The 24,370-nt window shown below is 47.5% G+C and overlaps 1 protein-coding gene across 11 annotated transcripts in view; it reads left to right on the top strand.

The window, feature by feature from the left end:
* The first annotated feature begins 2,498 nt into the window (after nucleotides 1-2,498).
* The window catches only part of AMPD3 (adenosine monophosphate deaminase 3), a 50,215-nt gene continuing 28,343 nt past the window's right edge, over nucleotides 2,499-24,370 (top strand). Inside the window, exons 1-3 of one of the 11 annotated variants that reach the window (XM_079105062.1) lie at nucleotides 2,499-2,646; nucleotides 13,396-13,621; nucleotides 23,439-23,643. In XM_079105062.1, coding sequence (XP_078961188.1) covers nucleotides 13,401-13,621; nucleotides 23,439-23,643 — 426 coding nt within the window. In that variant the 5' untranslated portion in view covers nucleotides 2,499-2,646; nucleotides 13,396-13,400. Of the gene's footprint in view, nucleotides 2,647-4,502; nucleotides 4,522-4,579; nucleotides 4,728-4,909; nucleotides 5,100-5,140; nucleotides 5,442-9,678; nucleotides 9,833-12,369; nucleotides 13,114-13,159; nucleotides 13,296-13,395; nucleotides 13,622-21,124; nucleotides 21,579-23,438; nucleotides 23,644-24,370 lie in introns of those variants that run through there. The other 10 variants (XM_079105065.1, XM_079105060.1, XM_079105059.1 and 7 more) reach the window with 10 other exon arrangements.

Genomic DNA, 24,370 nt, shown 5'->3' with positions numbered 1-24,370 from the left:
TGGGGAAGGCTTGCATTCCCATTAGGTTAGAGCATCAGGGCGGACTGCAATGCCTCCTGTGCCTGGAGCCAGGACGACTGTCCTAGGTTCTCTTCTTTCAGCCATCCTGTACTCCTGATGTCCTGTTTCTGCTCTGTTGTCTGACCATATGCCGTGATTTCTGTCCACTCAATTAGCAGCAGTCCTCAGGGCACTCTGGGTTGAAACTGGCCGTATTTGAAGAGACATTGCTAAAGCTCTCTCAGAAGCAGAGCCCTCCCTTTTGCCTCCCGCCAGCGGTGGGGCAGGGGTTGGGGAGGGCAGCTCAGGGAGCTATCAAAGGAGGTAGAGAAATTGGGTATTGGGAGGGTGTCACACCCATCTTGAACATGTGTGCACATCGTGGGACAATCACTGTGGGGGGAGCAAATAGTTCTTAGCTTCCAAAAGCGCTTTAATAAACCCTGCCAGAGGTCTGAGTGCTGTTCGAGGCCACAGATCTCCAGGTGCTCTCCATGGTGGTCCAAGTTTTCAAAGGGGGGACACCAGGCAGATCAGAGGAGAGGAGTAAGATCCCAAAGGATGTCTGCTCTTGGTGGAAGGAGGGTGAAGAGAGACCGGTGGTGGTACTGCTGCTGGGGGCCAGGGGAGGGGCTGGTTGTGTTGGCAGAGACTAGTGTTAGACGGTGTTCACATTGAACTGAGGTAGTGGAAGGGATGGATTAGATCAGTGGTCTTCAAAGTGGGGTGTGCAGAATGATCAATTGGAATATAAAAGAAAAATTTTGAAAGCTTCTGTTTTTATCTTTTTGGTTCTAAAAATCTGCTTCACCAATATTTACTACATAGATCAATACAGGCACCCTTACGCAGTCCATGTGCCAGGTGTCTGTGTCGTGTATTGGCAGGGAAGAGGGGAGGTTCTACAAAGCAGCGGGTGGAGGAGGGGACTGCAGTCCCCTTACTGGTCCAGTTGCTTTCAAGTGTAGCATGTCTTACAAATTACTTCCATCCAGGCAGTGGATAGACAGATTATATTTTCTGATTTTGTCTAAACTGTTCTCGTAAAAAGACAAGTGATGGGAAAGAATTCCTGCAAGGAAACCACCAACTAATTGAAAATAAAATGAATAGTACAAGCAAAAGCAAACTAACTAAATAAATGACTGAGCTGAAAATTTCCTACTACTAGCATGAGATCCTTTATGATGATACAGTCAGCTCTGACAATGGAGTCAACCAAGATGTTCAAATCTATAAAAAAGACTACTCAAAATATGGATTTACATGACTGTACATTGGCCCTTAAGTTATTAACTAATAATAATATAAATAAGCCATCATGATCAGCAAGACATGTAAATTCTATAAACCCAGAGCATGGAAATGAACCTCAACAAATTTTTTTCAGGGATATTCCAAGTCATGCAATATTTAGTTGTATACTTTGGTGAAGCATTACTAAATGTAATAAAAATGTTCAGAACTCTCTTTTGAAACTTCTTAGTTATCAGCAGGAGGCAAAATGTCAGTCAGTATCATTGGAAAAAAAAAAAGCTGTTCTATTTTCCATGGTTTAAGAGACTGAATTAGTACAGAGAAGAGATGGTAACATATAAACTTGCATGCTATTGAGAGATGCACAGAAGCTGGGTGTGGTGGCACAAGCCTGTAATCCCAGCAGCTAGGGAGGCTGAGGCAGGAGGATCCTGAGTTCAAAACCAGCCTCAGCAACTTAGCGAGATCCTAAGCAACTTAGCTAGACCCTGTCTCAAAAGGGCTGGGGATGTGGCTCAGTAGTTAAACGCCCCTGGGTTCAATTGCTAATGCCAAGAAAAAGAAAAAAGAAAAAAAGAAAAGGAAAAAGAAAGACATACAGGAAACATTGTTGAAGATCTGAAGAAAAGGATTTGGAACACATGGTGTTGAGGAGGTTGGCTATAGGGTTGGGTGCAGGTTGCTAACACGTTTCACCTTAAGTCTTTGCTACACTTTATGATGAAAACATCTATGACAAAATACTTAATACTTTTGTGATCTACTAAAATAAAGATTTTTGGGGTTGAGGTTGTGGCTCAGTGGTAGAGCACTTGCCTAGCATGTGTGAAGCACTGGGTTCAATTCTCAGCACCATATACAAATAAATAAATAAGATAAAGGTCCATCAACAATTAAAAAATATTTAAAAAAATAAAGATCTTTTATTTTAACAGTGGATAACATATAATAATTTATGCTGTGATTTTTATATATGAGAATAACCACTGATGTACTAGCTACCTGTCTGGAATACAAAACTGAGACATGTGAAATTCATTAATCACCTCATTTGTCTATAAGTGGCAAAAATAAAGTTGAAGCTGAATGAGCAGAAACTGCTAGAGGATGTCAATAATGTGGTTTACATCAAAACAAAACAAACACTGAGTCCTTATAATACTTTAAAATGAAATGTAGAATAAGACAAAATCTTTTCTATGAGTCAAAGATACACTGATTATTTCAGGGCAAAGAACTGGAAGTTGTGGAATTTAAAGATGAATTTTCTTTGACAAAAGGACAGCGGCTTCAAATGTGTGGTCCTCTGCTCTGCTGGCTGTTCCAAGTGTGCTACCCAGCAGAGAACAGACTTCTCTCCCTCCCTCTGCCCCCACTGTGACGTTTCAGGTAATATTTTAACAATGAAATAAAAAATAATTATGCTTTAAAAATAATCACGTTGTGGGGAAAGTACTTTGAAAAGTGACATTTGGACTCTTCTCATTTTCATGGGATTGATTAATTGATTTTTATCTTTTGTTACTTGTTATCTTTTGGGATTGAACCCAGAGGTGCTTTATCACTGAGCTATATCCCCATTTTAATTTTTTTTTTTTTTTTTTTTTTTTTTTATTTTGAGACAGGGACTCACTAAGCTGCTTATGGTCTCTCTGAGTTGCTGAGGTTGACTTCAAACTTGTGATCCTCCTGCTTCAGTCACCTGAGTTGTTGGGATTACAGGTGTACATTACTGTGCCTAGATTATCATGTGATTTTAATGTCAAAATGGTCATAGTCTGCAAAGTTTAGAAGCATACTTTTAAATTCATTTTATAATATTGAAAATGCACAATCCACAATTTTAAACATCCTATTTTTTCAAATTATTTGCAAGAAAAACCAATGAAAATCTCATTGAGAATATTGACCTCATGAACAAAAAAAATATTTCCTATGGAATTTTACATTTGTAAAATCAGTAGATAGCTTCCTAGTGACTTATGATTTAGTAGATGCAAACGTTGAGTTTTTCTATTTTTTAAATCTTTATGGGATACACTCCGCCCCCCAGTGGTACTGGGGATTGAACCCAGGGGTCCTCTATCACTTATCTATACTCCCAGCTCTTTTCTTTTTTGTTTTGAGACAAAGTCTCACTAAGTTGCCTGTGTGGTCTTGAATTTACATTCTTTTGCCTCAACCTCCCTAGTAGCTGGGATCATAGGCGTGCACAATTGTGCCTGGCTGGGACGTCTTAAAAAAAAAAACAAAAACAAACAAAAAACCCACCACCCCTCAAAATCAAAACAAAACAAACAAAACAATAAAAGCTACTAGAATCCAGTGTTGACATTAACTGAACTTAAAAGCGTACTTTTTAGACTCATAAAATATTAAACTAAGATTTATTAAAGTCATTTTTAATTATGTAACTAAATAGATGTTTGCAAACAACTTAAAAGTGAAAGGAAAAAGGCATATTGTATCACTTGTTAAAAATAAAATAATTTAAAATTATTGTTTTATCTTTACCACATCCTTTAACATTTTCCAATGTGCTTCATAATATATATTAGCATAATCTCAGTGTATATACTTTATAAATAAAAAATTATAAATATCAGGTTGTGAGGTAGAAGGAATAAAACTCGGTGCTTAAATGAGGCAATTATGTGAAAGCAGTTGGCACACATGAGGATATATGGGGGTACTCATTAATGAATAGTTTCTTTTTCCCCTTGGTGACTAATTTGGTGAAAGGGACACTGAATGGAGGATGGCTCTCAAATGTGGCCTAGGGGATTGGGTGCGTGGGGGGTCTCATTCGTTAAGACTGGAAACACAGGAGCAGGTTCTTTCCTAGGAGGCAATTAGGGGTTTCGGTATGGACAATTTCCATGGGCGTAGGAACTGCAAGTGGAGATCTTCCCAGGAAGCAGCTCTGGAGCATTCTTAACTAAAGATGGTGTTCAAGAATCGCTACCAGACAGGAGGTAGTTAAAACCATGGGAGTGATCCGTTCAGGGATCCCCAAGAACGGGCCAGTGGAGTGAGCGAGGGGGCTGACACAGTGGGACCCCAGGGAACACCGCAAGAAGAACCAGGCCATGGAGGCCTAGAGGCCACAGGCCCCCAGGTATGTGCTTGTGTGTGTGTGTGTGTGTGTACTGGGGGTGGGGGCGGGGTGGGGAGGAGTGTCAGCGGGTGCTAACTTTGGAGGGCGAGTTTTCCAAACGTTCCAGGAAGGAGGGCGTGGTCAGCAGGCGCAAGTCCTGGGAAGAGGTGAGCAAGGAAGGCTGTGAGGCACCTACTGGCTTTGGCAGCGAGGAGGTCATTCCGGACTTTGAGGGGCGGGGCCCAGGCAGAGAAGCTGGGCAGCAGAGTTGGAGAGCAAGTGTCCGAGTGTGGGAGGGCGGGAAGGTGAAACAAGTGACCAGACGGACACCTGGGAGAGAACGGATGCTTGAGGGTCGGTTCAGCTACAGGGAGTAAGTCACCTGTATGGGAGCAGAGACCCCTCCAATCTCGCCTTGGCAAAAGTTCTGGCGGGGAGGGGAGGCTGTCAGGCAAACCCGATCGCTGAACCGAGCGGCGTTGGGTGGCAGCGGAGGCGAGGAGGGGATCTTGGCTGGCTCTGACCCGGGGCTGCGGCGATGGCCCAGCAGAGCCCAGGCGGCGCCGGGCTCGCTTCCGGCCGAGGGACTGGGCGGCTGCCGCGCCCCTGGCACTCTCAAGTTTCCTGCTGGCAGCGCGGCAGGGAGCTTCAGGTAGCCGTGGGCAGGCGTAATTGGCGGGCGGCGGCAGCGGGACCGGCACCCCTCTGCTCCCGGCTTCTCGCTTCTCCTCTGCTCAGCGCCCAGGTAGGGCACGACTGGGGCGGTGCGCCGCTCGCCGGCTCCTTCCCTGCGGAGGCGGCCCTAGCTCCTCCCGCTGCGCCAGCCCCGGGGGCTTTGGAGCGGGGCTCTGTGGCGCAGCACCTTCGCGGAGCTCGGCCCCCACCCCTGCCACAGGCGCGCTGCGGGCTCTTGCGGAGCGCCGGCCGGAGCGCGGCCTGGCCCGGCCGCCCCCGGCCCTGGAGGGCTTCAGCGCTTTGCAGCCCAGTTCCGTGGCGTAGCCGTGTGCCCTGCCTAGCGCGTCACCTGCGCTCCAGCCCTGCAGCCGCCCCTCTCGCGCCCGCGGCATGGCTCTGTCCTCCGAACCTGGTGAGTGCGCGCGATGCTGCACTGCTGACCTTGGGCCGGCGCCCTGTGGCCCTGCAGTCTAGGGTGGGAATCCTGAGTGCTCCAGAGTCCAGACCTCGGCTCCGGGCATCCCAGCCCACAGAGGTGGCAGCGTCGACCCCCGCGCTCATCCCCTACCCTAACCTTACCTGTGCTCCCCCTCTGTCCTGGAGGTGGCCTGGGCTTCAGGGGCCCCAGGTGAGCTGGCAGCATCCCCGTTTCCTGGAGGCCTAGATTGGATTCTCAAGATTTAGGGAAATTAAAGGCCCTGGGACACGCCGCCACTTAAGCATCTGGACAAGTTTCTAGGTGCTTGAGATCTGCTGGATGTGGGCAACTGAGGTGGACTTCTCCCTAGCGGCAGGAAATGGACAGGATGAGCCGTTTCATCCTTGCCTCTGGCTTTCTGGGGGCAAAGGAGGGAGATGTGCAACCTCGTTTTCTCTTACTCTGCTTTCTGCCCTTGAACTTCCTGGTAGCTGTTTTGCCAGCAGAGCTGCTAATGGCTGGTCTAGGCTGGCAGTGGCCTCTGATGTGAGTTATCAGAGGCCCTGGAGTAGGAAGAGGCTTGCTAACTGTCATGTCCCTGAACTGTTTGTGGCTGGAAGCTTTTTTGGTGACAAATAAGCAAAGGAGCGGGATGAAAGCAGCATTAGGAGGGATTTCAGCATGGCCCTGAGCCCTTGTTGGCTATTCCCCTGGAGGGAGTGACCAATGTTTGGCCATCTTCAGGGAAAAGCTGACTGCTGCTGGAATCTGCAGAGGAGAAATTCTTCTTCTGGCTGTGAAGCATCCATGCTGAGTGGTAGTGGAGCCACTGAGTCAGACAGAGCTTCTGTCAGCTCCTACTTCTCTGAGTGTTGACAGAAGGTTTGGGGTAGTTGGTCTGTCCTGGCTGCAACTCTGGCTGCAACTCTGAGGGGCCTCACTTGCTCTGAAGATGATGGTAGGGCACTACCCGTTCTGGAATAATGGTTCTTGTGTGGATGGGTTCTGGGAGACTCTCTGAACTTTTAGTCCCATTCTTAGCTCAGCCTCAGTCACTCGATCCTGGATAAGGATTGAGCAACTCTCGCTTATGACAAGAAGTTCTTTGAGATATGAGATTTGTTTTTCTCGCCCTTACACTTGCTGGATCACTCTTCAGGGTGGTCTTAACATCAGTCTCAGATCTTCATAATGTCATGGTCAGATAAATGTAGTTTTAGGGTTAATCAGGGAGATACATTTTCTCTCCATAAGGGGCTAATTGACTTTCCTGGTTCTTCCATTGAGAAGATTAATTCTTAGTGCATCCACATCATGATTGCATATTCAGGACAAGAGACAATTGGTAATGTCTCTAATGGTGAAGAGGAACTGATTAGGGCATAGGAGGGGGGATTCATGGTTGGAGTCCTAGGTGTGCACAGTTACCAAGAAGTAGTATTCATTGAGGGGAAGGCTGTTCCTCCTTCTAACCTGCCTTCACATTTAAATATGGCTTCCTTCCTCCTGCACCCAGGTAGGAACTTGGGACAGTACCAGGCCCATAATTGTTCTTGATAAGTAACGCTAAATGAAAGGATTCAGTGTCTAGATGAAACTTCATGTTTATTTTCCCAGTTGGAATCTTATCTGATAAAATGGTGAAGATAATGATGTTGACAGATAATGCTTACAAAGCCCATATTCTAAGCCAGGTACTAGTCTAAGCACTTTACATATGCTAATTAATTTGTCATGGCAACCCATGAGGCTGATATTTTTATCATTCTCCTTTTATAGGGCATAAAATTGAGGCACAGAAAGTTTAATCACTTGCCCAAAGTCATGCAACTCAGTGGTGGAATAAGATTCGGATTCAAACCCAGGAGATTACCTTGAATCCATGTTATTAGCTACTTCACTGTACTGATCTAGGTAGATTCCTGTACAAAGCTCATTCATTCATTTGTGTTTTATACAATTGCTTATTCAACAAATATGTATCAAGTACCTGCCATGTTCCAGGCATAAGGATATAATCATGAATGAGACAGGCAAGATTTCTTGTGAAGTTGATATTGAGCAGATAAAGCCGCTTTGCCAGCTCCTTGTGTTAAGTCATGTGCATCTCAGGAAAGAAAAGGAAAATGGACCCCTCTAGGCAAGCCTGTGCCTCCCTGTCCCAATAAGACATTATTTAATTCCAGCATTTATGGTCTTTTAGGGGCATGTAAGTGAATGTAGCCTGGTTTCCTGCACAGAAGATACAGGCCCTGAGTCTGGTTATTAAATGTTGACCTGTTGTCTATTGAACAGGGAAGTAAGGTTTTGGGCTTGGGACCAGTGCTGTTTAGTCTAGGGAGACATCTGGGCCTCAGGGAACAGCAATGTGTTAAGTTCTAAGTGGAATCATGAGGTCCTGAGCAGAGCTTGCCCTCCTGAGACAGAGCTGTAGTTTGCTCCTAAATGGCTCCTGTTCTAGAGAGTGTTCCATCCTTTTAGCTCCAGCAGGACCTTGGCCATTGCTCTACCCAGTGTTATCTGAGTGTGACTGCTGCCTGACTCTGTCTGGACCTGGCGGGTGAATCTGCTAGTAGAAATAATGCATGAATCCTCACATGGAACTGTGAAATGCAGTATTTTCCAGGTCTTCTGTCCTTTTAGGTTCCACAGACTGTACTTTATTTAGACTAAGGCTAGCAAGGATCACATTAAAGATGCAGAAAAAGATGACCTGAATGCATTGGACTCAGACCCATGGGTTAGGATGCTCCCATCACACTCTCCACCTGATCTTTCCTTTCCCCAAAACACCAGCAGAAGAAATCCTTTGTATCCTCCCTTCTGGCAGAACAATACTGAGGGCTTGAATATTATTTTTTCTCATGCTGTAAGCCTGTTTAATTATTTAATGAATAAATATTACTCTCCTTCTAGAATGCTTGTAGCCTGCTGATTGTACTGTTTATGAAACAGCTGTGAGGACAGGTGGATCATAATCTCTGGGTAGCCAAAGCCCAGCAGCAGCCTGAGGATCATGTGTCAACCCCTGTAATCCTGCTCTGTGCTCACAGGAGTCATGATGCGGGCTCAGCAAGGCACAACATCTCGATTGGACATGAGGAGGTGACTCAGGCCCAAGTCAGGGCTACATCTAGCCTCTTGGTAAACAGCTGACCCATTCTTTCTGGGCTCTTCTCGCCAGGATTTCAACAGCACCACAGAAATAGCCATTTTGCTCATGGTTATTTCCCAGACCCACACAATTTGTCGAAGTCACTGGAAGGCCATGCGGCTCCTCTGAGCCTCCCCATTCTCCTAAAAGGCAGATGAAAGGATACAGAGCTTTGTGCCTGTGATGCTGTTTTAATCCATCCTGCTTGGCTTCTGTGGGTCACTTGAAGTGGACTCCACTCCAGGAGAGTGACAGAGTCCAGCCAGCTCGGGAGGCTGCTCAGAGCTGGAGCCCACATGAGTGGCAGTAAGGAGGGGAGGGTGCAAGGTGTGGGCTCAGGTGGGCCAGGTGGGCATCTTCTTGCTTGTGTGAGTGTGTGTCTGGTGGAGCTTGTCAGGCTGGCCTGTCGTCTGTGATGTGTGGTTTCTTTCAGGTTGCCAACTCCCCCCACCACACATCCCCACTGACCCTTCTCTCTGCCTCTGCACTGAGGCCTTCTCCTCTCCCTGAGACTCTGTCCTTTCCTGGGAAAAGAGGAAACAGTTCATGGTCCTTTCCTCTTTTCTTGGAGGAAGGGAGGGAGGAGATGGAAGTGGCAGTTGGGCTCTGGGCTCCTGCTTCAGTCCTGGGGTACTGTCAGAAGGGTAGCTTTGCTGGTGTCTTCTGAAAGAAGACAGGGCAGTCTGTGCCATAGAAGAAACCCCTTGGGGAGAAGGGCCTTTTGCCAGGTCAGGCCTGAAATGGGTTTCAAAACGGAAGCAGCACTGGTGATGGAGTCTCAATGCTCCTCAGCTCTCAGGAGGATCTGGGCGTTAGAGAGAGGTGGTGGCTTATCTTCTGTGGTCACTCAGGATCGCTGAATGTGCTGCTGTGTTGGGGTAGCGTCTGCTTTAGTTTCTTCTGGTGAGGGCTGGGAGCAGTGCCAGGATACCACATTCACACTACAGCCTTGGATAACCAGCATTACCTGGGGCCTTTAGGGCTCTTGAAATTTTCCAGTCGCATTTTGTATTCACGGGAGAATTTCCAGCCCAGACTTTTCCTGCTCACAGATATGCAAAGCAGAGACCTCCCACCCCAGCCGCGGCAGGCAGGACCCAGCTAGCTGCTCTTATACTGACTCAGCGCAGCCTCTTGGGCAGCACCAGCACGTAGCACCTGGCCTGAGTACGTCTCATCGCCTGTGTGGCATCCGCAGGATCAGTCATGGAGACTCCAGCTCCAGGCTCAGGTCTGTGTCATGGGTTCTCTCAGGGAGCATCTGGCAAGAGCAGGAAACAGCATTATTTGTGTAAGGAGGGGATTTCAGGGTCACTGTGCTGCTTTTCTGGAGGTGCCCTAGTGCCATGCAAAATTAGTTTGTTGAAGTTGGTGGCAGTTTAGAGCTTTCTAACTTGGGGATATTTCTTCATGCTCATCAGAGGGTGTCATATGCAACAACAAGATAAGCTGTATCACTAGCTGACTGATGCTGGTGAATCAACAGTTAAGCCTCGAAAGCCTGCTGGCTTCAGCTGACAAATGGTTGAAGGCCAGACACAATCAGGCAGCTGGAGCTGAACTCTACTTGGCATCTGCCGAGTGGTCTTTCCTTGGCAGGCCTGGTCTAGCAGGTGTCTGAAGGTCTGAGAGGGGGTTTGAGCTCTGTAAGGAAGGTTTGGCAGGTGGAGTTATCTGCCAGGAACGTCCAAGAGATGGCACATGTGTGGCAGGCTCCAAGGCCCACTGATGTAGTATGTGGGTCCATACTAAGGACCAGTCACTGAAGACACTGCAGTGGTTCCTATGAGCTCTATGATAGAAAGACTTCCATAGGAATGTACTACTCCTTGATCCTGAGTCTAATGTGCCTCGTGAACCTGGGTGGAGGGGATGTGGAACACAGCATCTCCCCAGTACTTGATGACAGGCCCTGCTTTTCCAGCAACAGGTATCAACTTCTCACAGGGCCTACTTTGATTTAAACTGTTTAAGCTAAAGTAAAAGGGGGAGATCTTTTATAGAACGATGTATCCTGAAAAGTAAGTTTGATTGACTTGAGCAGGCTGAAAATGCTTCAGGGACAAAGATGGTAGACTCTGGCGTAAGAACCCTTAGACATAAAGGGCCCTCCCAAATGCTCATTCCTGAGCTGCCTGCTGGGGTATGCCTGAGTCAGGCTGTGTGCGTTTGTGGGGGTGGAGCTAGCAGGAAGGTGGTGGTGGGCAGCTTTCATGCAGGGCAGTAGCTTGGGCAGAGATGGGTCTCAATGGCTTAGCTCCCTGTGGGCTGGCCTCTTTCTGTGTGGAGTAGATAGAAGAGGGCTCTGATTGCCAAAACCTGCTAGAATAAGGAATATGGTTTATTTTTACTGTTTATTCCTCTTCTTATAAGGTTTGCAATCTATTCATTTTCTTTCTATTCTTATTGTTTGTTTAAAAAGTGACATTACTACAGCATTAATTATCAAAATAAGACACCCCCCACACATAGGGAATCCTGTCATCTGCTCATTTTGAACATCTCTCTCCCTTGCAGCCCCTGTCCATAAGGGGATACATTGTTATGCCATTGTAATCAAAGCACAGGCACAATTTCAGGCATTAAAATTTTCATTTACTATTATTTCACAAGATTTTTTAGAATGTGGTTACACTGTCCTCATAATTATAATACTGGTAGCTTAATAACTTTTCAAGTGTGTATGCTTTAATTTGAACATTTTAAACTCTTTATGTAAAGAGTGGAGGTAACTGTCTTTCCGCTTTTTCCTTTCTTCAGATTCTTTCTTAGAGGAATTTCTAGAAGTAGGATTATTGGTCAAACAATGTGGGTGCTTTGTGAAATTTGCTGCCCTTTATCTGGGTCTGTCTACTTCTGAAAAGTGATGTGAGGATTTGGAATGCTGTACTTCACCCATGGACTTTGGACTTGAGGAGTGATGGGGGTGCAGCTTTGTTCTGGCCTGATTTTGCCTCCTGAGCCTGGTTCTTTATGCTGTTCCAGCAACGCCCCAACCCCAGTTGCCTTCTTCTCTGAGCCTCTGTTCTAATGACCTCCAGCTTCCCCTTCGCTCTGCCATTAGAACATAGCAATTTCCACAGTCAACTCGGTTCCTTTTCCTCTTTACAGAGGCCAGGCCTCTGCTGTCTTGGGTCTGTTCCCTAGACCAGCAGAGTTGCATGTTGTGGTGGCTCTTCCTCACCAGCTCCCTCCCACCCAACTCCCTTAGGGCAAGGGAGGCCTGGGAAAGGCATGACCCTGGGTGTGGAGGAAAGAGGAAATTGGTTTTAGAGTTAAGGGGCCCACAGATGGAGCTCTAACTGCCCATTACAGCCTACTTTCCTCCCTCCTGTCTGTGTCATGAATTAGCTGCAAATGCCATGATGAGTACCAGAGCAGCAAGCCTCCCTAGGCACCGGAAACCTCTCTGGTACCTAGAATTATGCCACTTAGAACTGAGAGGGCCTTAGAGACCATTTAGTCCCATGGCTTAATCTCACAGATGAGAAAGTTGTGAAGCCAGAGAATGACCGTCCTGGGATGGCCCACTGAGCCCCCTTCCCCATAATTAATTGCTTCCTCTTCCTGCCAGGTAGGACACTGCCTCACCTTCAACTTGTCTGTCAACAAAACCACTTCTTTCTTAAACCAGCCTTTAAGAAACAGTGGTAATAGGTGGACAGGAAACGCCCCTTCCAGAGCTGCTCCTAGAGAAGGTGGTTTGTTGAAAAGTTGGCAGAATTCACCTATTGCAAGGTGTGCTATGCGGGGAGTGTGAGTAATCCCTGCCCTGCACCCAGAGGAACAGAGTAGCAGCACTGCATAGTGGTTAAGGACATGGGCGATTAGGTTCAGATCCAAGGACAGAAGAGAGAAAGGCTGAGAAGAGCACAGACCTCCCCCAACTTATGGTAGGTGTGACCCTGGGAGTGGTCACACTATGTCTTCATTTTTTTGTCTCATCTGTAAACTAGGAATAATATTAACTGAGATAATAAATATAAAGCGCATGGCAGAGTATACATATTAAGTGCTGTATAAGTGTTTGCAAAGTAAAAAAGCAAAGAAAAAGAAAACAAGCAAGCTAAGTGATGAGAAGAGCTTTTCCAGTATCTGAGAGGTGGATGGGGAAAGTTTCTATGAGAAAGTAGATTTTCAGCTGGGTAAAGCATCCCTGTTCAAAACCTTCATTTTATTTGCTGTGTCTTATTAGAGAATTCTGGAGGGTTTGGGAGGCCGTGAACTGTGATAGCAGATTCCTTTCCCCTAATGTTCCCATTTTATGAAATGTAGAATGCAGCTTTGGATTACTCAGGGCTCTACTGTAATCTTGTGGAGCTGTAAGCTCATTGTGAAACCCCGTGAGTTTGGTACTTCCTGGAAGAGGGGGAGTGAAGTTTTTGGTTAGTATTGCAGCCCTAATAATCTCACAGTGTGGAAGAGGGAAGTTCTGAATTCTCCCCTACCCCTTCTTGGTCTTGGAAGCAAAGTCAGGAGGGCAGACCTGCCTTGTGCTGCAGATTCCCCAAGGTCAGGAAAATGGAAACATCCAGTTGAACAGTTCACTCTCTGACGTCTGAATGTTTGCTTTCCCATGAAACATGAGTGGCTTCATGCACTTCACAGTTGATTACTTATGGAGCTGATTTTGAAATTTGGCCTGCTGGGCTTAATCTGGGAATTCCTGAGTTGACAGCTGACCCAAGGATCAGGTGGAGCTGGGCCTCACTTCAATGCCTTCTGCCCCCAACAGTGGGGACCCAGAACATCCAGTAACACATTAGACTTACACTCTCGTTCTTTCTTTGCCAGCCGAGATGCCGCGCCAATTCCCCAAGCTGAACATCTCTGAAGTGGATGAGCAAGTCCGGCTCCTGGCTGAGAAGGTGTTTGCTAAAGTCCTACGAGAAGAGGACAGTAAAGATGCCCTGTCCCTCTTCACTGTCCCCGAGGACTGCCCCATTGGCCAGAAGGAAGCCAAGGAGAGGGAACTACAGAAGGAGCTGGCAGAGCAGAAGTCTGTGGAAACTGCAAAAAGGTTTGTGCAGGACTTGGCATTCATGTGTACAGAATTGTGTGTACTGAGGTGTGGCACCCTGGGGAGCTGGCTTGTCCCTGGGCTGTGTTGATTTCTTAATCAAGATCAGTTACATCACCACTTATTGAACGTTGTCTTAGTAACTCTGTTTAGTTGAAAAGATAAAAAAAGCCACTCTTTCTTTGCTGATGTTTTAATAACAAATTGTGTGTGGAAATAAACGCTACTTCCAAATGGTATTTCCCTTTTCTTTTTGGAAACTTGAGTATTTCTTGGGAAACACCAATTTTTATATCTTTTCATCCCTCAACTCTTGTTTGCATTATTAGTTAAGGTGGCTCCCTAATTGCCAGGTGCTGGGCTGGGACTGCAGATGGAACGATGTACAGTATAGATACAGCACTGCCCTGTGGAAGCTACAGTGGGTCTAGACAATAACTAACTGAACAAATTAATAAAAAGATTACAAGTTATGGTAGATGCTGTGTCAGTTAGGGTCTAATCAGAAAAACAGAAACAATTTGAATATTGGAAATAGGATTTTAGTGCAAGGATTTGGTTACATGGGTAGTAGAGAACTGAGAAGCCAAACAGGGGAGAAGGAGACAGCCTGGAGATGAAAGGCAGTAGGGACAGCCACCACCCCTAGGCTAGAGAGTCAACCGGAGACAGGGTGGCAGCTGGAGCCTAGGGTGGGGTCATCCTGGGAAGGCTGGAGCTGTGGTGGCCTTTCCAAAGAGAACAGGAGTCAAGGAGGAGGCCTGAGAGCTGCCTCCCAAGACAGGGATGGAGGCAGGAGGTGCCGTACATGGCTCTACCCCTCCTGAACCTTCCAGGCCAGGTTCCCCCAGGGGCTGTACTGACCAAACCTAGGCCAGAAGCCAGCGGACACCCCTGGGAAACAGGAGAAGGAATGCAACTGAGGACAAACAGGCCCAGAACCAGCATAAGAGATAGAAACGAGATGAATAAGGAGGGAGGGTGGGAGGGAAGGGGAAAGAGAGGAAGAGAGAGGGAGGGAGAGATGCTCTTTCAGACTGGGTAGTCAGGGTTGGTGGCTCTGAGGAGGTGATCCTTTAGCTCATACTTCAAGGTACAAAGGATCTAGCTATGTGCAGAGTTGGGTGGCTGCCTCACAGGTAAAGTCAGTCAGCCAGGGCAGAGGCCCCAATATCTTCAAGGAGGCCATGCCCTGCTGCTGGAAGGGAAGCAGGTTGGCTTTGTGCTCTCAGATAAGAGGTTTGGATCTCAGGGTAAGTGCAGTGGGAAGTCCTCATCATGATTTATGGCTCATCTCACGTGGGAGAGCAAAATCAAAGCAGAAGAAAGCCTTGAGGAAGAAATATCTGGCGAGACTGTTATTGGGTCCCCACCTGCCCAGCACATTGCAGACCTCAACAGCTAGAGTAGTGGAACTTGGAGTCCTTTCTGAGACCCTTCCCAAGGTACCTCATCATTTTTAAAGGCAAGGCCTTGCCTTTCTTGGTAGTATAGAATTTTAGCATCTCCTTGACTGTTTTTGGAAAGAGGTAACAAGTTGTGGTGTAGAGGCAGGAAGAGCCTTGCCTTCTGGGAGATCAGTGCTTGCCCTCTTCAGGCAAGAAGCGAGGTGTGCAGTCCCTGGCCAGGGCCATGCTCCTCCCTGGAAAGAGGAGGAAATGACAGTAGAGACCCTTGTTCATGCTGCCCTGGCATCACACAGGGCTGTCTGCAGGAAAGGAGTGGCCTGCAGGATCCTCTGTGTGTGATGAATTGAGCATTTTAGACCCTTCATAATGAGAGGAGGAGGAGTCCTGGCATTTTTTATTACCAGGAACAATAAGTGTCTGAGACCAGTTTCCATTACAGAGTGACACTGGGCCCGACATCTGCAAAAAGAGACTGCTGTTCTTCTGGATGCCCAGGATAAGGGCAAAACGGAAGCTTTCTCTCGGTCAAATGGTGCTCTGTGATTTCCAGAAATTCCTCTGCAGAATCCTCTTCAGAAATTTGTTGTGTCCCTTCCTTGGTTTGTATCTGTCTGCCCCATGTGATATGAGACCCTTGAGGACTGTATCTGGCTCCACTGTCTCTCCAGGATCCACAGCCTTAGCTGTGTTGGTGGGCAGAGCGCGTCTGGCAGAGGAAGGCATCCGGCCTCCCCACTGCTACCACACTGGGGACTGCTGTTTTCTGCAACTTATTCACATGCTTTGTGACCTTGGGCAAATTAGGAAACCTCTCTGGGCCCCAGCTTCCTCCTCTTCTATGAAGTATGGATGATGACAGTAGCTTCCTTCATGTGGTATGGTGAGAAATGAGGAAGTTAACATATGCAAAAGCCTTGGGACATGCCTGGGTCATAGTACGCCATGTAAATGACAGTTAACTCTCTAACTTCCTGCTGCTCAGACGGGCAGCAGTGACAGCCTGTGTTAGGACTTACCCTGGGCCAACTTCTGGGCTGTGTGATCTGTGTTTTCTTTCATCCCCACCTTGAGCTTATCGAGTGAATATTCTTAGTATCCTGGCTGCAGATGAGAAGAGTAAGGCTCAAGGACGTCGAATTGGCTTGCACATAGTTTAGTGAGTGTGGAGCCAGAACCCTTGTCCTTTAGCTCCAGGTGTCACACCTTAACCAGGAGACTGTCCTATCTGCAGGCAGGGTGAGTCTTTGGCTCCTTGGTGTGTGGACACTTGGTGCTGCTCCTCAGGATGCAGGTGCTGGCTTCTGAGTGACATGAAGGACGCTGGTCACAGCTGTGCCTGTGCCCACTGACTTCTTTCCTGAAAGGCAGCCTGGTCAGGCATCCCAGTGTCACCTGGGGCTTGCATGCTCAAGTTTGTCTTTTAATTTCACTGCTCACTGGAGGGGCCTTGATGCAAATTTTCAATTTTAACATTTTCACTGGAGGACACTTTCTCCCCAGAGGCCTCTCTATCTATGGCCCCTCCTTGATGTTCTGAATACAATTGGTGATATGCAGCCATCCTGCAAGGATCCCACAGGCCTGGAGCCAGTAGCAGATCACCAGATACCCAGTCTGTGGGCTTGTATTTCAAATGGTTACATAAGATGGGGCTTCTCTTAGGAAAATCCTCCCCTTAGCCTGGTGTGGTGGTGCATGTCTGTAATTCCAGCAACTTGGGAGGTCGAGGCAGGAGGATCTCAAATTCGAGGCCAGCCTGGACAACTTAGCAAAGCCCTGCTTAAGAAAAAAAAAAAAAAAAAAGAAAGAAAGAAAGAAAAGAGTTGGGGATGTAGTTCAGCAGTAGAGCGCCCCTGGGTTCAATCCCCAGGACCACAAAAAATAAAACAAAATAAAACAAAACAAAAACCTCCCTTACCCTGGCTCCTCTGAATATCTCTGGCACTTGGAGAAGGATTTTCTTTACAACAATTTTTTTTTTCTCTCTAATTTAGAAATGAGCCAAAGTAAAACAAAACACCCACAACTATTTTAAGTCTAATATAAAAACTCAAGAGAGAATCATAGTAGTAAACCAGCTTCTTACAAAAAGAACCTGAGCTGTGATCTGGAAAGATGAACGAGCTTGTCCAGGGTTGCCAGCGTGGGAGCCAGGCTGGGTTCAGACGTGGCCCCCCTTGCAGGCTTGTGGACCCACGCTGCTCAGAGAGGTGCGTATTTTACAGGCCAGTTCAGATCAGGAGCCAGCAGGACTCCCTGCCTATGTAGGAAGATGACACTGGCCAGGTCCCTGCTGGGGCTCAGGGCTCAGTGAGGGTCAGAAAGAGGGGTGGACTATCTGTAGAGGCAAAGTGAGAACCAGAAAATGCTGGTGGTGCCCAGAGACATCTTTTGAGTCTCAAATGCATTAGGCAGAGTTCACCTACCCTATAAATGTACATAGGGAAACTTAGCCAATCCTGGGGACAATATGAAAAATTTCTGAGCAACCAAAGTGCCTAATAGGGCTCTTCTAGCTCTCTGATTTTTTTCTTTTTACTCTTCTGTTTCTTCTTCTACAGCTTTATTGAGATATAATTTATACACCTTATTAGCCACCTTTTTAAACTCTACAGTTAGATGGTTTTTAGTCTATTTACAGAGTTGTAAGACCTTGGCCACATTCTGCTTTGGAACATTCTTATCACCACCAAAAGAAAACCCGCATCTTTTACCTATCAACCCCACCTGCATCCTTCCATCCCATCTCCCATTTATCCTTACTTTACACAGAGTTTTGATCAACTTGTCTATCTTGCTGTTTATCCCTCGGCAGATTTAAAGAGCAAATTAGAAGTAAAGAGGAGGATTGCTATAGGGAGCATCTCAGAAATCAAGCGCAGTGATTTTTAAGTGAGTTGGGAGTCAGACCAACTGGATTCAAGTGATGGCCATTAGGTCCACTATTGGGTGGACTTGGTCAAGGCTCTTAACTGCCCGAGTCTCTTTTTTGATCTGAAAAATGATGGTAATCAGAGGACCTCCTTGTGAGAATTAAATTAATGAATCCACATAAAATGCTTAGCCCAGTGATGGGAACTCCTTTCATGGTCCTGCTTTTGTTATTGTTATTACTTGACAGTTAACAGTGAGGGAGGAATCAGCATAATTATGAAAAGCAGACACAAGAATTCAAAGCACAGCAGTGGAGGGAAAACACCTCTAAGATCATAACTGGATAATTCAGGGATGACCCTGAATCACTGACAGAACTTTAAATTATGTTCAGAAAACTCTGGTTAAGAATGCAGGACTTATGTATTTCATTAAAAAATGCTACACCAAAGTTTTTTTTTTTTTTTTAAATTAGGACATACAGGGGGAATGACTTTGCAATCTAAGCATCTGGCTATCCAGAACAACTACTTCCCTGAGAATGTGTTTTTCTGTTGTTTTTTTTATTTTGAGACAGATCTCATTAAGCTGCCCAGGCTGGCCTCCAACTTCCAATCCTCCTGCCTCAGCCTCCTTAGTAGTTGGGATTAGAGGTGTGTGCCATTGTGCCTGGCTTTCCGAGAATGTTTTGAGTAAAGTAGATAAACATACGTTTGTTTGTTACAAAAGCATAGCACAGCTAACATTTTGTTAAGTCATTTAGTATTATGAAACTTCTTAAATCAGGGATGGGTAAACTCTTTTTTAAAAAACTCACAGCCATTGACAAAGGAGCTTCATTTGAAACAGTCTATTCATCTTCTTTAAAAATTAGGAATAGAGATTCTAACTCTTAATATAACAGGCAGTAAGGATTGTACTTCACTTTGACTTCTGAGGTCTAGGGAGGAACAGTAGGTGGGAAGGGTTGGGAAAGGGCGAGGGAGACCAGGGTAATGTGGGGAGACAAATGGAGGCTGTTGGGGTCGAGAGGACGAGAAGGTAGACTAGCTAAGGGAGAGACAGAGTGGGGTATTCTGAGTCTTTAGGCACGACAGGCTTCAAGTGTGTGACCTGTTTGAGCTGTGGCGCTGGTCACCTGGCTGTGCCAGCAGAGTATGTGGTCTCCATGCGGCCTCTCCACTCTGCACACCTTTTTACCATGCCCAGCGTGTACCCTGCACCATGGTCAACTGCACCCATACTCTCTCCCCAGATTGGCTGGGACCTCTGGTCTCCATCATGCCGCAGGCACCGGCTCTCCAGCCGTTCTCCTCCTTAGACCAGGCTCCGAGTTCTGTGTGGCTCAGTGCAGTGACCTTGTAAGCAACAGGAGCAGGAGCCTGTGGAAGTGGAGAATGCCTGCCCTGCCCAGCAGCATCTAGAGTCACAAGGTCAACAAAACACTCCTGCTCCAACCTTCGAGTAGCGGTGCTCATCTGGAGGCAGCGGGCTGCCAGGATGGTCTGAGTGTGCTGGGGGAGGGGTTCAAACGAGCCTTTCCACTCTGAAACGTCCCCCTCCCTCCGTGCGTGCTGCTCCACTGCTCCCACCCCCAGTCAGGATTAGGTGTCTCCTTTGGGATCCCAAAATATCCTGGGCATCTTACCACACATTGTTAATAATTTGTTCCTTGTCTGTGTCCATCTCTGCTATCACACAGCCCCTGGGGTCTGAGGTTATATGTGATCTACCTGTTTTCCCCTAGGGGTTGACCTGTGGTGATTTATGGAAAGAAGTGGAGTCCATGTGCAGCCCGCTGACCCCTGTGTACCTCTGAGTGCCTGGGGCTTCTCCCTGCCTGGCCGTTCCTGGACAGACTACGCAGGGTAGTGGGCTTTAGAAGGTTCTCCAGGAAGAGACCAGCACTTCTCTAGAAAGAAGAGCAAGGGGGGCCCCCACTGATGGTCCTAGCTTGGGTTTAGCATATGAACCAGATATTCTGGAGGGCTCTTGGGTGTTTGGTTCCCAGGCTCTGAGGAGGCCTGGGTAGTGGACAGGGTAGGAATGGGGATGTCATGAATGGCAGGGGCAGCTGAGAGCCATGGAGCAGGTGGGGGCACTGGACAGGTGCTGGGAGATGAAAGGCTATAAAAACTCCCACATGACCAGATCGCCTCCTTGTCTTAAGGGGCTGGTCATCAAGAAGGTCCCTGTGGCCCAGGAGGACCAACTGTGTGTAGGGGACGATAAAGCTGCTACTAAGCCCAGGCCCTCAGGCTTGGCCAGAGCTGGTGTCCTCACAGCCCCACCCCTGCCAGCTCCTCGGCAGCAGTGTGTTTTTGCCAGCGTACATGTGGTTGGAGGAAGGAGGGGGCGGGCCAGCTGTGGCAAGAGAGCTGGCTTACCCTGGTGCCCCAGAGGCTAGCACGAGGTGTGACAGGTGGCACTGCAGACAGACAGTTCTGGCCCATAGTGAGGAAGTGCTTTCTAACAGTGGCAGCAGATCGTGCTTTGATCAACATTGTGTTTGTTCGTGTGTCTGGCTCTGGCCTGGCCCAGAGTGGGTGCTTGGTAACTGTTTATTGAATAGCGATGCTGAGGTCTTACCCAGGAGTATAGGGAACCCTGTCACTGGAGGTATCCAGGCAAAGGCTGTCTTAGCGAGAGGCTGGGGTGTACAGCCTTTAAGGTCTTTTCCAATCAAGAGACCCCATAGTTCTACAATTCAGATAAAGATTATGGTAACTTCTTATGTGTCCTTTTGTTATCGTGACATGTGGGGAGCTTCAGAAAGCCTTGGGAAGGAAAGAGGGGCCCATGTATGAACATGCACCTGCAACCACACATCCATACCCTCAGCTGCCACTCCCCAGCTCTGCTGTATAGATGGATGCTGAATATGGGCCTGTGGTAGACAAAATTTTTAAAATGCTCCCCTTCCAACTTGCCCCTCTCTAATATCCAGACCCTGTGAATATGACTTATCACTCCTGTGATTGTCATGGCATATGGCCAGTTGACCTTAAGATAAGGAAGTTGTCAGTGGGCCTGATCTAATTACGGGAACTTTTCAAAACAGAGCTCTCTCAAGTTGAGAGTAGGTGGGGAAATCAGAGAGATCTGAAGTACCAGAACACACAGCCTCCCTGGCTTTGAAGATGGAGGGCTAAGTGTGAGGGTCAGAGTGCCTTGTGCAGGAGATGAGGTGACCCCTGGCAGTCTCACAGCCATATGGAACTGAATTCTACCAACAACCTGTATGAACTTGGAAGTAGATTCTTTCCCAGAGCCTTCATATAAAAGCAGTGTGGCCAACATCTTGATTTTGGTCTTTTGATGCTCTGAGCATAGAATGTGGTTAAATCCAGTCAGACTTCTCACGTGCAGCACTGTGAGTTAATGAATGGTTATTGTTTTAAGCCACCAAATTTGTGGCAGTTCATTTTTTAGTAATCAAAAACAGCTTCTCCAGCTTTTTGAGATACATGCTCAGTGATTAGCTTCTGATGATTCCAAGGCACTGCCCAAGGTGAGTAGGTCCTGAGGAGATGGCCCATCAGCCTCTGAACCTACCTCTGTGTCTGAAAAGTCTGAGCTTCTGGCCTAAGGATGTTTGTATGTGACAATCTGAAGACCAAGGCTGTACCCATAATGGATGTCTGCAAGAAGGAGAATTCTCTAGGCACCATTTGGTGAGTTCTGGCTTCTTCAGTGGGGCAGAAGGATGTGGACCTTCCTAAGAGAAATCCGGGAGACTCTAGGCTTAGGGCAATTGGCCTATATGTGTGTTTTTAAACCTTTCTTACCTTAGAAGTCACTTGCTGCTTCTCCTTGGTAGGCCTCAGGCAGCATGGGCTGAGGCATATGGGGGTGGTGGAGTTTGGCACAGAGACCGAAACAGTGACTGATGGGTATGAGAGTGACACCGAAGCTGGAGTTCCATGGCGCCCAGCTGAGCCTGTCAGAGTATGAGAAGATGCCCAAAGCAATGAGTCTTGTAGGTGTGGATGTTGCAAAGATGCCAAGGGAGAGCCTCCTTGCTCAGGGTGAATCTGCTCTGAGGAATGGTAGGCTGGCCTGAGTTGATGTCTTCCTTGGGGCAGGATGCTGGCTCAGCTCCCTGTGATGGATGGCAGGCTGGGGGTTCCAGGAGTTCCAGATGAGTTTCCTGAAGTAGCTTAGTATGTTATGCAAGGTCAGGGGAGGACAAAGGTAACCTCCTGAAAAGGGGCCACCTTCACTTCTCAGGTGCAAACAGCCTTGCCTCAAAGAGGCTCTTTACCACAGGCATGGGAGAACCAGAGGACCGTGGCATGTGGTGGGTGTGTAATTAGAGGAGGTGAATTGTGCTTCCTGGAACTTTGGCAGTTGAGGAGACTGGGCAAATGCCAGCAGGAAGACAGCTGTTTCTGGGTGAGCCTTGAGGCCCCCTTGGGGATCAACGCATTCTCTGCACCCTCTGTCATGACTGCTGGGGGAAGAAGAGAGGTTCAATGGGCTCTCGTGGGTCTTGGTTTTCACTGAGTTCTTTGCTGGTGGCTGTAGACCCTGGTTGTGGTGGAATAAATCCCATGAAGCTTCTGAGCCCCTGGTCATGAGGTGGCCAAGGAGTCAGCTGGCTTCTGATTAGACACTGTGAGGTGACAACATCGGAGGCTGGGTGCCACTGGAGGCAGAAAGAAACACGGGAGGGGCATTTGCCTATGGCTTCACCTAAGTGCAGAGTAATTTCCTTCCTGAGGATTCCAGGACGTGGAGTGACCTCAGTTGAAACATAACTATTTTGTTAATAAGGAAGGTGAGGTCATTGCAAATCAGCATGAGCTTGCAGCATTGTAAAACAGTCTTGTGCCCAAGAGTGAATGAAATAATCTTTTGGTGCCAGGGTGACAGGTCCAGAGGTCCAGTCTTGAAACTGATGCTGATCATCCCTTTTCCTAATAGCAGGGGTGCTGGTTGGGGAGGGCAGCCACCTTGCTGTGTAACTTTGTGTAAGCCCCTTTCCATTGTGGGATCCCTGACTCTTATAAAACAAGAAGGTTGGATTAATCAATCATCTATATCTCTGCTGGTTCCAGTGCCCCAGATTTCCAACTCTGTGAAATATAGTGTGATTGTCTCTGTGTTCCTGTTCACAGACCTTCCTAAGACTGTATGTTGGGCCTTAGAGTTTGGGTTTTGTGAAGATAGTGCACTGTCCTCGCACAGGGAAAGCCTGGCCTATTTGATGTTATCCTCACGTCCATCATGCACTGCAGAGTGGTCTACATCTGTCTGTTCCCTGGGGCATTTGCCTTATTCTAATGGGACTCATACTGTGCAAACACAGCCACTTCTGTTCGTAGTACGCATAGGTCGGGGTTTTTGGAGGCTGTGCTGTACCTCAGGCAGAGATGTGTGTAAGGCATAACTAATTTAGAAATTTCTTAATGGTCGAGCCAGCACCCATGATTAATCATAGCAAAATTCTCTTGCTCTGTACCTAATGAAGATTGTTTATGGCTCTCCCCAAGCAACTGCTGATGTCTTCTGTTTTCCTTGTTCGCTCTTAGAAAGAAAAGTTTCAAGATGATCCGCTCCCAGTCCCTGTCTCTGCAAATGCCAGTGCAGCAAGACTGGAAAGGCCCCCCGACGACCAGTCCGGCTCTGTCTCCTGCAACCCCTGTGCTCCCTGGAGCCACTTCCCAGCCCACCCCAGCACCCTACGCCATGCCTGAGTACCAGCGGGTCACCATCAGTGGAGACTACTGTGCTGGGGTAAGGTAGTCATGAGAGTGGTTTTTGGGCTTTGCATGCAGAGGTCAGGCTCAGTCTGTGGGTGTCTGCGAGGTGTGGAGAGGAGGTGCAGGAATCTGAAGAGAAGGAAGGAGGGTCCGAGCAGAGGCCGTAGGGTGTGGGAGTGTTTAGGGAGCTGTTCCAGTCCTGTGCAGAGAGTCCAGAACACCGTGGCGGTGGCCTGTAAGTCCTAGGTGTTCTCCAGGTCCAGAAATGCTGCTTCTGTCACTGCAGCCTATTGAGCAGAGTGCCAGCTTGGGTACATCAGCATTTCCAAATGTTCAGTGGATTCAAAGTCATGGCATTGACTGGTTTGTGTGAAATCAGTTATTGCTGACTTAGCTCCTCTTACATGCTTAGGTTCAGTATCCTTAAGTATAGGCCAGATCTCCTCCACCAGGAAGAGAGGGTCTTGATCAGAAAGTGGACAAGGTCCACCCCCCACACACTTAACAGTTAATTTATATAAAATATAAAGAACTTCCTTGTTAATATTTTTTTACAAACCCATAATATTCCACAGTATGGAGGTACCATGAATTATGTTAAGTTCTTGGAGATGGAAATTTGAGTTGGAAACAGTTCAGGCCTTTCTGAAGGTCAGCATCCTGGCCACACCTTGGTGAAAACCTCAGGCATGTGGGCGCAGCAGTGGAAAGGGAGAGCAGAGATGGGCGGACCACAAGCTGAACAAGAGAGAAGACCTCAG

The sequence above is a fragment of the Sciurus vulgaris genome, assembly GCF_902686455.1.
Source record: "Sciurus vulgaris genome assembly, chromosome: 11".
In the NCBI taxonomy this organism is placed as follows: domain Eukaryota; kingdom Metazoa; phylum Chordata; class Mammalia; order Rodentia; family Sciuridae; genus Sciurus; species Sciurus vulgaris.
The sequence above is the reverse complement of the archived record's forward strand: the minus strand, read 5'-3'. Positions and strand labels throughout refer to the sequence as shown.